Source organism: Pan troglodytes, chromosome 9, assembly GCF_028858775.2.
Source record: "Pan troglodytes isolate AG18354 chromosome 9, NHGRI_mPanTro3-v2.0_pri, whole genome shotgun sequence".
Lineage (NCBI taxonomy): Eukaryota > Metazoa > Chordata > Mammalia > Primates > Hominidae > Pan > Pan troglodytes.
The window spans coordinates 70,978,427-70,991,063 of NC_072407.2; the positions used below are offsets into that span (position 1 = coordinate 70,978,427).

General features: G+C 58.4%; 1 protein-coding gene and 1 long non-coding RNA gene across 5 annotated transcripts in view; one reads left to right on the forward strand and one right to left on the reverse strand.

Annotated features, from left to right (window-relative positions):
- IGHMBP2 (immunoglobulin mu DNA binding protein 2) overlaps positions 1–11,695 on the forward strand; it is a 39,036-nt gene extending 27,341 nt beyond the window's left edge. Inside the window, exons 9-15 of one of the 2 annotated variants that reach the window (XM_054662474.2) lie at positions 2,729–2,911; positions 3,226–3,344; positions 3,903–3,997; positions 4,775–4,898; positions 5,713–6,579; positions 7,675–7,847; positions 11,261–11,695. In XM_054662474.2, the coding sequence (XP_054518449.2) occupies positions 2,729–2,911; positions 3,226–3,344; positions 3,903–3,997; positions 4,775–4,898; positions 5,713–6,579; positions 7,675–7,847; positions 11,261–11,461 (1,762 nt within the window). In that variant the 3' untranslated portion in view covers positions 11,462–11,695. Of the gene's footprint in view, positions 1–2,728; positions 2,912–3,225; positions 3,345–3,902; positions 3,998–4,774; positions 4,899–5,712; positions 6,580–7,674; positions 7,848–9,027; positions 10,105–11,260 lie in introns of those variants that run through there. The other variant, XM_508608.9, reaches the window with a different exon arrangement.
- On the reverse strand, positions 137–12,384 carry LOC134807357 (uncharacterized). 3 transcript variants are annotated; one of them, XR_010147581.1, is made up of 6 exons: positions 12,280–12,384; positions 11,251–11,497; positions 8,360–8,474; positions 7,615–7,971; positions 4,497–6,851; positions 137–4,048 (listed from the first exon to the last, which is right to left on the reverse strand). It is a non-coding gene; the product is annotated as an uncharacterized LOC134807357 (long non-coding RNA). The 3 variants fall into 3 exon arrangements; XR_010147580.1 differs by lacking the exon at positions 12,280–12,384 and having other exon boundaries at positions 4,497–4,920; positions 11,251–11,330; XR_010147579.1 differs by lacking the exons at positions 8,360–8,474; positions 12,280–12,384 and having other exon boundaries at positions 11,251–11,338.
- Between the last annotated feature and the right edge of the window lie 253 nt (positions 12,385–12,637).

Below are 12,637 nucleotides of genomic sequence, written 5' to 3' on the forward strand. Positions count from 1 at the left end.
GACACATGGGGATCTAGAGTGGAAATGTTACGGGATCTCTGGGGTGTCGATTTTTCTGGCTGGAAACCTCTGCGGCCGCAGCACCTTTTCCCCAGTTCTTGTCCTGCATCTAGGAAGAATGAGGTACGCAGATTAGTGAAGGGTGAAGAACAGTTTTATTTAGTGTTAGAACAGCTCAGAGTAGTGGGTAGCTCCTCTCTGTAGGCAGGTCATCCGTTGAGTGTTCAGCTGTCAGCAGAGGAGGCCCTGGAGAGGGTGGCTCCTCTCTGCAGGCAAGTCACTCGGACATCTCTGCAGGTCTCTGAAGCTCTCAGCAGAGAGCATAGCTCCTCTCTGCCCTCTCCGTCCTCTGGCTGTCCTCTCGCCTTCTCTGACTGAGCCCAGGGCTTTTATGGACCTCAAGAGGCAAGGAAGGATGTGCCAATTGGTCCATGGGTGGCCATGGGCGGGCCTGGAATAGGTACCATGAGTCCTCACTCTGTTCCACAGGACTGGCAGCCCAGCCGCCAGCCTTCAGGCCCTCCCTGGCCTTCCACCGTCCCCTTCCACTCAGGACTCTGTCTGCCTCCTGCTGCCATTCATGGCCCCGGGGCTTGGCTCCAATCCCACTCTGAGATCCGAGTGGGTGCTGGGAGCTGAGAGAGGCCAGGCAGTGGAAGCAGACACCCATGACCCTGCAGGGACGGTGGGGGGGTTGTCCTTCCTGGGGCGCCTGAGGGTGCAGGCTGCAGAGTGGGAGGGCAGCTACAGCTGCACCCAAGAGCTCCCACCCCACCACCTCAGAAGAGGCCAGGCTCCTGCTTGTTCCCGGCTCCTGCCTGCTTCGTGGAGCAGGAAGCCCAGGTCTGCAGCCACAGGTCTGGCGGCTGCAGCTGCACGCGGAAAGGCAAATCCTACCTGTTCCCGGCTCCCCTAAGAGCACCGGGAGACGCAGATCCACAGCTGCAGTTTGGGCGGCTGTAGCCCCGCCCTCCTGGAGCAGGAGGCCTGGGTCTGTAGCTGTGACCCTGTGTCTGGGCTGCAGCGGCCACTCCACCTCAGAAGGGGCGGGGCTCCCACTGGCTTCATGGAGTGTGCAGCCACAGCCAGGGTTCCCTGCTGCAGCCGGCATGATGGCAGCAGCCACTGCCATCAGAACCTCCCTGGGAGCAGGGAGGACAGGCGTGGGAGGACGCTTATTCAGTGGCTTCTTCCAGGGAGAGGTTCTCGAGATGTCCTTAAAGGAGGTCTTCATCCTCGGGAAAGCCTTTGGGTGGGGGAAGTTTGGAACTGTGCCCTTGAGCAGGGACCCTGTTGTGTAGGAGGGAGTAGGATGGTTTCGGGGGAAGACGTTGGGTGGCGTTCCCTGCAGAGAGTAGGAGGGTTTTGGGGGAAGACGTTGGGTGGCGTTCCCTGGAGAGAGTAGGATGGTTTTGGGGGAAGACGTTGGGTGGCGTTCCCTGGAGAGAGTAGGATGGTTTCAGGGAAAACATTGGGTGGCATTCCCTGGAGACAGTAGGATGGTTTTGGGGAAAACATTGGGTGGCGTTCCCTGGAGAGAGTAGGATGGTTTCGGGGGAAGACGTTGGGTGGCGTTCCCTGGAGAGAGTAGGATGGTTTCGGGGAAAGACGTTGGGTGGCGTTCCCTGCAGAGAGTAGGATGGTTTTTGGGGGAGGACGTTGGCGCTGAGTGTTTTGGGTTTGCAATTGGTACTGATCATTGTGTCCTGTCCTCACTTTGTTGGAATTAAAAATACGTTAATCACAGAGGTCTGGTAAGTTTCCAGAGGGAAGGTCTCTGAAGTGGAGCTGGGTACTGCCCCAGGGTTTTGGTGGGGTTGGTGAGCCGTAGTGGTGCAGAGGGTGGGCTCTGGCACCAGGTGGCCCGGGCAGGTCCAGGCTCTGCAGCTCACCCAGGCAGCTGTGGGCTGGCAGCCTCCTCTGTCTCACCCTTCTTACATGTAACATGGGAGTCATAACAGTAGCCACCTCATGAGGTTGTTATAAGGATGAAGGGAGTTAATCCACATCTGGCGCACCCAGCAGTGCCTGACACCTGGGCAGTGCTCAGCCGCTGCAGCCGTTCTTGGTGGGAGTGGACTTGACTGCTCACAGTTGGAGCATGTTGGAGTGTGTTCGTTCCCTGTTATGGCTGTGACAAATGACCACAAGCTTAGTGGCTGACAACAACAGATTTTCTGACCTCCAGAAACGACAATCTGGGGGTCAGATGTCCAAAATCAGACTCACCGGCTTAAAATGAAGGTGTGGGTGGGGTTGCTTCTTCTGGAGGGTCCAGGGGAAAACCCATCTCCTAGTCTTTTCCGGCTCCTAGAGGCCATTGCTTGACTTGTCGCCCTTTCCTCTGTCTATGAAGCCAGCCGTGTTACGTCTTCAAATCTCTCCCCTCGGTGACCTTCTCTGACTGACCCTCGTATGCCCCCTTATAAGACCCTTGGGTTATCACCTGGGTCATCCAGGGTCGCCTCCCCATCCCAGGATCCTTAACTTCATCTCAGCTGCAGCGTCCCTGTTGTCCTGTAAGGGAACATTCACGGGCCTTGGCGATTGGATGTAGGTGCCTTTGGGGCTGTGATTCAGCCAAACCCACCCCTTGGTGACTTCTGGGTCAGAATCCAGGGGAGAGTTGGGTCCTGAGGTTTGGGGCCTGTCCTCCTCACTTGCTGTGGTTCACACCTGGACTCTGGGGCTCAGGCCTGCCTTCCCCCTTTCTCCCTCCTGGGCGCAGGGCTGCGCTGGCAGGGCTGTCGCTCAGCCTGATGGAACGCCTGGCTGAGGAGTACGGCGCGAGGGTGGTGCGGACACTGACGGTGCAGTACCGCATGCACCAGGCTATCATGCGCTGGGCCTCGGACACCATGTACCTTGGGCAGCTCACAGCCCACTCTTCCGTGGCAGGGCACCTCCTGAGGTGAGTAGCTCGGCCCCACCCGCCGCCCCATCCTTCTGCCCTGGCTAATCCTCTGCGTCACCTGTTTCTACGCAGCAAGCTAAAGTGAAGCTTTCTGCATGAAAGTCGACTCTGAGGCTAGCTTTTTGGAAGAGAGGGTGGCCTTGCCCTGGAGAGCTGGGTCAGGCCCACTCCCTCCCATCTGATGTCCTGATGTGCTCATTGTCCTCCCCTACCTAAGCCTTTTCCTCATGGGAGGGGTCGGTTCTGTTGGGTGGGGCCTCAGTGCTGCACTGTGGCCCCCCTGATGTACTCCCTCTCTGCCTGTGTGCCAGGGACCTCCCAGGTGTGGCTGCCACAGAAGAGACGGGTGTGCCCCTGCTCCTGGTGGACACCGCCGGCTGCGGGCTGTTTGAGCTGGAGGAGGAGGACGAACAGTCGAAAGGGAACCCTGGTGAGCTTGCTTGCAGATGGCCAGCTTTTTTGTTTAAACATACCTCCAGCTCTTTAAAAATAAAAGGCACTTAAATTGCCTAATTCCGGGAGGAGCTGAGAGCAGTTGTTGATGGCCGTGAAAAAACGGAGCCCCACACTGCAAGAGGCTGAGCAGCATCATTTTCTCCAGGGTGAGCAGCCCGCTCCTGGGTGAGATGGGCCTGGCAGCATTTTACGGCCTTCTCCTGAATGGTGGCCCAGCTCTGCCTGGCTGGTCTGGTGATGGGAACTGTCATTGCTCAGCTGACACCACCATCTCCCCAGTTCCACATTGAACAGGATGCACGGCCATAGGAGTCAAAAGGCCTTCATTGCTGATGTGAAATTCAAGTTAGTTGGGCATGGCTGGTCCTGGGGCCCTGGGGCCCTGGGACACAGATGATTAGCTCCCAGGAAGCCACCTGAGTGGAGGATCAGCTGGCCATGATAGACAGAAACGTGCCCGAAACATGTGTTGGTGGTGGATGCCCGCTTGGGGCGACCTTGTGCTGCTCACCTGTTCTTTCTTTCCCTCCAGGCGAAGTCCGCCTCGTCAGTTTGCACATCCAGGCTCTGGTGGACGCTGGTGTTCCAGCCCGTGACATTGCCGTGGTCTCGCCATACAACCTCCAGGTATGAGGGTTTCCTTTTGTCCCTCTACAGAGCAGCTGGGGCTCACACAACCTAGAGGGTGAAAGAAAAAGGGTGATTTGTTGGCTGTGGTGACCGAAAAGTTCAGGGGTAGGGCTGACCTTATTGTGACTGGATCCAGGGCCCACATGATGTCGTCAGGGGCCCCTCTGCGTGTTCGTCTGCCCGCCCCACCTTGCCCCGCCCTGCCCCGCCCTGCCCCGCCTGCCCTGCCCCGCCTGCCCTGCCCGGTGCCCCAGCCTTCTGCACTGGCTTGTGTTCTGGCCAGATTTGCCGGGTGACCCCAGCAGCCTCAGGCTGACACAGTCCTTCCACAGGCAGCCCTGGCGGAACAGCCTGTCCTTTTCTGGCATTTCCCACAGGAGCCTCAGCCTTGAGCCTTGCTGGTCTGGCTCAGGTCGTGTTCCCATGCGTATCTCATTTGGTAGGAAAAATGTACCTTCTGGAGTATGGGGAGGATCTGTGGAAGTGGCCATCATACCTTCCTGGTGTGCAGGCATCACACATAGGGCTGTCTGAGGCTGGCGGCTGTCATAAGCCAAAAGAAATGATCAAATGCCAGGGACAGGGTGTGGTGTTGGCGTGCATGCGTGCCCGTGAGGAGGGCGGACGGGAAGCCTTTCCCCATGGGGCTCCTGCAGGCTCCGCTTCCCAGGTCCTGGCTGTTTCGCAGCGTGAGGCCCTCTGCTGAGCTGAAGGGCAGGGTCTTGCTGCGCTGGCATGGGGGGTGAGGAAACCACAGCCCGGCTGGTGTTTCAGGTGGACCTGCTCAGACAGAGCCTTGTGCACAGGCACCCCGAGCTTGAAATCAAGTCTGTCGATGGCTTCCAAGGCCGAGAGAAGGAGGCCGTGATACTGTCCTTCGTCAGATCCAACAGGAAAGGTACGGAGCCCTCGCCAGAGTCCTTTGGGGACAGCACAGAAGTGAATTTATTGATTGAGGGGCATATTGGGTGTCTGCTGGGTGCCACACTGGTTTCTGGCAGTGTGCTCATGGTGCAGCTTCTGTCCTTAGTAAGTTCACGTCAGGCAAAGCACAGGCAGGAGAGTCTGCGGAGGCTCAGAGGCATGAGTGTGCTGTCAGGGAGCAGGTGGCTGGGGTGGCAGCTGGGGGTGCAGGGTGGGCTGGGAATGATCAGGACACCCTGCCGAGGAGGTGGAGCCCCCTGCAGCCCAGAGCTGGCCTTTAGCCTCCATGCACGGAGCCGCGGGGTGTGGTGGTCGTGGCTGTGGTTTCTGTGCTGCTGTGGTGTGTGGGCTTTCCCATTTGGGATGAGAGTTGTTCCCAGAAGCAGGTTTAGTGAACGGGCTTTGTGAGACATTCTCAGAAGGCAGAAGGCAGATGAGGCCTGGCTAGAAGCTATGGGGGAAAGAAGGGAAGGTCCTGGAAGGTTTCTTGTGCTTTCTCCCTGGTGCCAGCTGCAGCCACACCCCAGGCGGCCCCTGAGGCTGGGCTTAGAAGGAAAGGAGTGACAGAACCCAGTTGGGTTCCCCAGAGCCCCACTCAGTCAGCCGTGGCAGCCAGATGCCAGGGCAGGTGTGGCATCACGGTGCCACACGTGGCCGGGCAGCCGTGTGGATGGTGGACCACGCACAGGGGACCACACTTTTGGTGGTGGTTACTGATAAGGGCATAGGAGCCTGACTGTGTTTCTTAGTCTGAAACCTGCTTCTCACTCCCCTCTGGCCTTTTGTAGGTGAAGTTGGTTTTCTTGCTGAGGACCGGAGGATCAACGTGGCTGTCACCCGTGCCCGACGCCACGTGGCGGTCATCTGTGACTCCCGTACTGTCAACAACCATGCATTTTTGAAGACCCTGGTGGAGTATTTCACACAGCATGGGGAAGTACGCACGGCCTTTGAGTATCTTGACGATATTGTCCCAGAAAACTATTCCCATGAGAGCTCCCAGGGTTCCAGCCACGCTGCCACCAAGCCCCAGGGACCTGCTACGTCCACCAGGACCGGAAGCCAGCGGCAGGAGGGAGGCCAGGAGGCCACAGCACCTGCCAGACAGGGCCGGAAGAAGCCGGCTGGGAAGTCTCTGGCCTCTGAAGCCCCATCTCAGCCCAGCCTCAACGGAGGCAGCCCAGAGGGAGTGGAGAGCCAAGATGGCGTGGACCACTTCCGGGCCATGATAGTGGAGTTCATGGCCAGCAAGAAGATGCAGTTGGAGTTTCCTCCTTCCCTCAATTCCCACGACAGGCTGCGGGTCCACCAAATAGCCGAGGAGCACGGGCTGAGGCACGACAGTTCCGGGGAAGGGAAGAGGAGGTTCATCACTGTGAGCAAGAGGGCCCCGCCGGCCCTGCGACCCCGAGCAGCCCTGGGACCCCCAGCAGGGACCGGTGGCCCAGCCCCTCTCCAGCCAGTGCCCGCTAGCCCTGCGCAGACGGAGCAGCCTCCGAGGGAGCAGCGTGGCCCAGACCAGCCTGATCTGAGGACGCTGCACCTGGAGAGACTGCAGAGAGTCAGAAACGCGCAGAGGCAGCCCGCCAGCAAGGAGCAGCAGGCCTCAGGGCAGCAGAAACTTCCAGAAAAGAAAAAGAAAAAAGAAGCCAAAGGTAAGTCAACTAATAAGAACATGGGGCAGTGTCCCCTCACTGGTGCTGGCCCCACTTGGAGCCCACCTGCCACCATCAACAGAAGGAAGGGCTTCCTCCTGGTGGCGCCGTGCCTGTGTCATTTTAGCTTTATTTTCAGTCATGCCACTCCCAGCTCCGTCTGGGCTCCCCTAGGTCGGTGATCAGGTCACGGGCACCTTCTTGTCCCAGAGCCTGTGTGGAACTCAGCAAGTAGGCAGCACTCAGAGCATGTCTGCGGCAGCAGGAGGGGCCTGGAAGAGCAAACATGGACGGCTCCCTGGAGCCCCTCGGGAACGGAGCGATCACGGGGTCCCATGCAACATGTGGCCCTGGAGGGTGGAGGTCTTGCACAGCGAAAGGGTGCACTCTGCCTGGAAGTTGTCATGGGCAAAATGCTCAGAACCACAGGGGCTGGCTGAGCGCAAAACCATTCTTGCCTGTGGGCCATGTGGAGTCCCTGGGTGGGCTCTGCCCCATTTGCCACATCCTGCATTGTGCCCACCCCGCAGGAGCTGGCTAGGCATGCAGTGGGAGTTGCCCAGGCATATGCTGGCAGAGTGTGTAGACCTGGTCGGTCTTGGGGATCTCCTGCTACCGCCATTTTCCTCAGCAAGAGCATGCAGGAGTTCCAGCTTGCATTGATTCATTGAATTCCTGAAGCGAAGCTACACCAGCACATGGGTGGCTTTGAAAGGGGCCTCCCAGAGCCTGGGGCTCCAGAGGAATTCACTCCCCAAACATTTGTTGAGCAGCTACTGTATGCCACGCTTTGTGCTAGAGGACAGGAGTGATGCCACCCCTGCCCCAAGGCACTGACAGGGTAGCAGAGGGAAGACACATGAGCTGCTTTTTAATTTTTTTTAGAATTAATAGAGACGGGGTCTCACTCTGTCACTATGTTGCCCAGGCTAGTTTTGAACTCCTGGCCTCAAGCAGTCCTCCTACCTCAGCCTCCCAAAATGCTGGGATTACAGGTGTGAGCCACCGTGCTTAGCCATGAATTGATTTTAAAACCTTAAATGAGGGGCCAGGTGTTGTCTTTCCGTTTGCCTGAGTGACGCGGGTCTTCTCCAGGACATCCGGCCACAGCTCTGCCCACGGAGGAGGACTTTGAGGCCCTGGTTTCTGCCGCCGTTAAGGCTGATAACACCTGCGGCTTTGCCAAGTGCACAGCCGGCGTCACAACCCTGGGCCAGTTCTGCGAGCTCTGCAGCCACCGCTACTGCCTCAGCCACCACCTGCCCGAGGTATGTCGGCCTCCCCTCCTGCGATCAGACAGTGGGGAGGGGTGGTGGGTTCCGTCTCCAGGAAGCAGACCCTGGGCAGACTTGTTCCAGTTGGAACAGTTAGCTCCTTACGAGCTCCAGATACCTTCAGAAACAGAAATCAGACACTGACTCATGATCGGTTTTCAGCACATCAGGGCACAAGCAAACAAAATGCCTTATTTGCTGAGCTGCAGCCACGTTAGTGGGAATTCTGGGCAGAGGGAATTTTGTCCCAGTGTCCTTGGGTTCTGTCAGTGGCCTAATCTGGTCTGTTTGGCATAGGGGAGGTGGGAGGCAGAGCCTGCAGCCCGTCATCTGAGCTGGCCATGGCCCGGCTGCTGTGTCATTCATTCCTTGAGCCGGGGTTGATGAGAATCCCCTGGGCCAGGTGTGGGCGCCTGTGGGAAGCTGAGGTCTGAACCAGCCTTGTCTCTACCCTGGAGGATGCTGGGCCTGGTGGGGGATCTGAGTAAGAGACCAGCATACGGTACCAGGTGTTGAGTGCTCCGAGGAAGAAAACCCAGGGCTAGGGTGGCAGCAGGGTCACCCACCCAGATGCAGCAGTCAGGGTGGGCTTTCTGGAGGAAGTAACACTGAGGCTGAGACCTGTGGGACAGAAGGTGGGAGCTGGGCTGGGGAGGACAGGGCCGATGGCGGGTGGGCAGGCAGGCTATCCACCCTTAGAACATGCATAAAGCCCCGGGCCCAGTCAGAGAGTTGGGAGTATAATGTGAGGCAGGATGGCTAGAGTCGAGGCTGGGCATGTCCTGGCGAGCTGCCTGGAGGAGTCAGGCCTGATCTGAAGGTAGTGGGGCACCCTCTAGGGTGTCAGCAGGGCTGTGATGTCACTGGTCTTGGCTGCAGTGTGGATTAGGTAGGCGGAGGCTGGGAGGCAGTGGGAAGTGGCCGCAGGGACTGTGTGGTCAGTCAGGGTGGTGCCATTTCCTGTGTGCACACTCGGGGGCTCCCACCACACCAGGGTGCAGACCACCCCACCACTCTCCCGCCAGGCAGCCTGCAGGGTGAAGGACTGACATGGCGGGAGGAGTGGCCTTCTCTGTTGGGGTGCCTGTGGCCCCCCAGCTCTTTGATGGGCACAGCTGCAGGATCTGCCTCCTTGCCCCTGTGAGCCCAGCAGTGATTCTTGTGTCCTCCCCAGATCCATGGCTGCGGTGAGAGGGCTCGCGCCCATGCCCGGCAGAGAATCAGCCGGGAAGGGGTCCTCTATGCCGGCAGCGGGACCAAGGACAGATCCCTGGACCCAGCCAAGAGGGCCCAGCTGCAGAGGAGGCTGGATAAGAAGCTGAGCGAGCTCAGCAACCAGAGGACCAGCCGGAGGAAGGAGAGGGGGACGTGACTGGCCGCATCCTCGCACGCCCCGCGGAGCTCTCTCCATGGTAGCCCAGGGCGCCGCCAGACCATGCTCCGCCTCCACCAGGGCCACAGAGGAGCGGAGGGGCCTATGGGGGAGGAGTGGAGGGCCCTGTGGGGGAAGGTTGGGTTTTTGGACCCCAGGGATGAGCTTTTCCGATGTCACAATGTGGAGGAAAGCACCTGGGGGACAACAGTGCTCGTGCAGGTGGGGCTCGGGAAATGCACGTCCCTTCCCCTCACTCCCCGCCAAAACCCACATCCCAGCCTCTGGATCCTGGGGAAGGTTCCCGTCCCTGGAGAATATCCAGGGCCTCAAACTTGAAGTCACTCCTCCAATGTCTGGGACTTGCCAGCTCAGCCCATTAGGATGAGGGTGCTGAGAGGAAACAGGAAACAAGACTCTGCGAATGGCGCTCAGGCAGGGAGCAGGGAGTGGCGTTTGGCTTGCACGTTCCCATGCGGCCAGATGCTGGGGCCACTTTCCTTCTGTCTGCTGTTTGCTGGTGACTGCAGTGTTCCCCCTCCTCCTCACCACGGGGCTCCTGTGAGTCTAGAGGGCACCTCTTTCTGGCCTGTGCACCTCTCTCTGGCTTATAAAGGCGCCTGGCCTGTGCCATCCCCTCCTTGTTGCGCCTCACCGTGGGGACCAGGTGAGCCGGCTCTCCCATGTGGCTGTCCCGGGAAAGCTGCCCCACAGCCTCAGCATCTTCAGCACTTACCGATCCAGAGCCTCCCGGCCTTCTCTGGTGCCCTGTACCAACTCTTCTATTTAAGAGAACCTCAGATGATGTACCTGAGCCTCAGGGTTTTGTTTCAGAGGGATATAAATTATTTAAAAATTAAATGAAAACGTTGCACACTGCCCCAGTGTGTCTGCTGCGGGTCTAAGGGGCGTGCCCTTTGCCTGTTCTGCTCAGCTGCTGTGCCCTCCCCGCCGCGTCTCTCAAGCCCCCTCTCCTTCTGACCTCTCTGTGGCAGACTCTCCCGGTGCAGGCTCCTCTCTCCTTAAATCCCATTCATGTCCTTTTATGTCCCCGATGGTTCTGAGTGAGGTTGAGCTTCCCTGACCTGCACCTAGGGTGGCTGTCCCCCAGAGGCCATTTACGCAGCGCATTCGGCTAGTGTGTCCTCAGGCCAGGCCTGCACGCTTTGACTGCCGTGTTCTTGCTGGTCCTGGGTGACTCTCCCCTCCTACCTGGGCTGACACCCCACCCTGGGCCACTAGAGCCCCTCCTCCTCCCCCTGTCCTAGACGCCTTCCTTGTCTGTTCCCGTCAAGTGGCTTTTGGACTGAATTGTTTGGGAAGGGGACCAGGACTCTACTGCATTTTGTGTCAAGTGCGGCAGAGTTAATCTGGTTGTTTCCATAAGTGCTGAGCACCGTGCACAGAAGGCTGCAGTTCTCATGCTCTTTGAGGACCCGTGGCTGTGGGAGGCATTTGTGTAATGATGCTCTTGGGGGATGAGGGCACCATTGGAAGCATCTCCCGGTTGACACAGCACACAGGGACAGGTGTTCTTCCTGCAGGGGCGGGGGCGGGGGTGCCTGCTTAAGCTCCCTAATTTCCCAGAATCCAAACAGCTGATAAGAGTCCTGCCCTGGGGTTGACACGGATGCTGAAAGATGTTGGCTCTTGGGTGGGAGACAGCCGACAGCCACACTCCCTCCCTCCTAGGTAGCCTGTCTGCAGGAGAGAAGGAGGCCAAAGAGAAACAGACCCAAAAATGGGGGTGGGAGAGTGACCTGATGACACTGTTTGAGCACCTGGATGTAGCCATGCCTGACCTCCACCCCATTCTTCCTGGTGTCCTGAGCTAGTAAATCCCCTTTTTTAGCTGAAGAAGTCTGCCTTGGGTTTTTGTCACTTGCTGCCAAAGAATCTTTGCTGACCCAGTCATGCCCACATCTGTTTATCTTATCGGGCATACCCCTCCCAGCATGGAGGCAGTATGGAATTAGTGTCGCCCCACTCATTAGAGAAGGCACGATTGGAATCCAAGCCCTGTACCTTTATCCAGGTGTTCTTCTGTGGGCCGTCCCACCAGGAGGAGCTTGAAGTAGAGGAAGGCAGCCAGCATCAGCGGTGGGCCGGGCGGTTGGGGGGTGGAAGCTTCTGGAATCGGAGGGACCTGAGTCTGAATGCCAGCCAGCACCACTGTCCACTGAGGTGTGGCCTCAGCAAGTCACCTCTCCTCTCTGAGCCTGTTTGTCATCTGTGAAGCAGGACGGGAACAGTTGCTGCCGCGCCAGCTGTGCTAAGTGGAAGACATGAAGTGCATCATCACGTCCTTGCGGGACCTGGCTCCGGGTTCGTCGTCTCCCTGGCTGTGCCCCCCAGCCTCCTGCATGGAGCCTTCTCCCCTTCAGCGCTGACCACCGCGGCCCTTGGTGATGCATTGTTAAAATGCCAGAACCCAAGGTTGCAACATAAAAAGTTTACATTTCTCATCCCAGAGAGGCCTTGTTAGGAAAATATTTGTAGCTGGTTGTTTGAAAAGTACCCTACAGTTTGGCCTGGATAGGGTAACCCAAAAAAAGGAAAAAAGTTTCCCAAGCCAAACGTCTCCCTGGCCAGCTGGAGTGTGGTTTTGCTGACAGTAGCTGCAGGCTGTAGCCCACCCGGGCCGGAACTGGGTGGAAGGGAGTAGAGGACTCCCTTCTAAGGAGAACTGCCCACCTCCACCCGTGCGGCTCCCCTGAGGTAGCCCCGCCATGTGCTCCTTTCCGGGGGTGCCGGGCAGGGCAGTGGGCACAGGCAGGAGCCCCTGCCAGCTCTGGGCTTTGCTCCTGAGTTTACTTGGGATGTGCTGCATGCCTTGGGGCCTCAGTTTCCTCCTCTGTAACATGGGGAAGTAACAAGACCTGTCTCAAGGTAGCTGTGAAGATGAAATGATCAAACACACAAGGCCTTGGGTACGGCGCCTGGCTTCTAATAAATGTGTTGCCCTCCTCCTCGTCATCTTGCAAAGCAGCAGTGGAGAGGAACGAGACGGCACGTGCCGCCTATAGAAGGGTTTCAGCAAATGGCCTTTCCTACCAGAGACAGAGGCAAGAGTGCCCAGGTCCCAAGGGCCCACCGGTCAGCTGCTGGTGGAAGTTGCAGGTCCCCCAGTGTGGGTCTGCCTGGCTTCCTTGCACCCAACACAGCTCGCCCCCGCCCTGTGCCGAGCAGGCCAAGGGCGGGCCAAGGGCGGGCCTAGGGCAGGCCTGCTCTGTTTACCTTGGTTTGTTTGGAGCTGCCCAGAGGGATCCCAGAGTGGGCTGAAGGGCACCACGCTGCTTTGGGAGGTTTTAGGCCCACGTTATAGCCCTGGCACTTAAAAGGAATTGTGGTCACTGCTGGGAGCATAGCAAAAGCTGCAGCCTTATTTGGTCTGGAAACTTCTTTGCTTGCA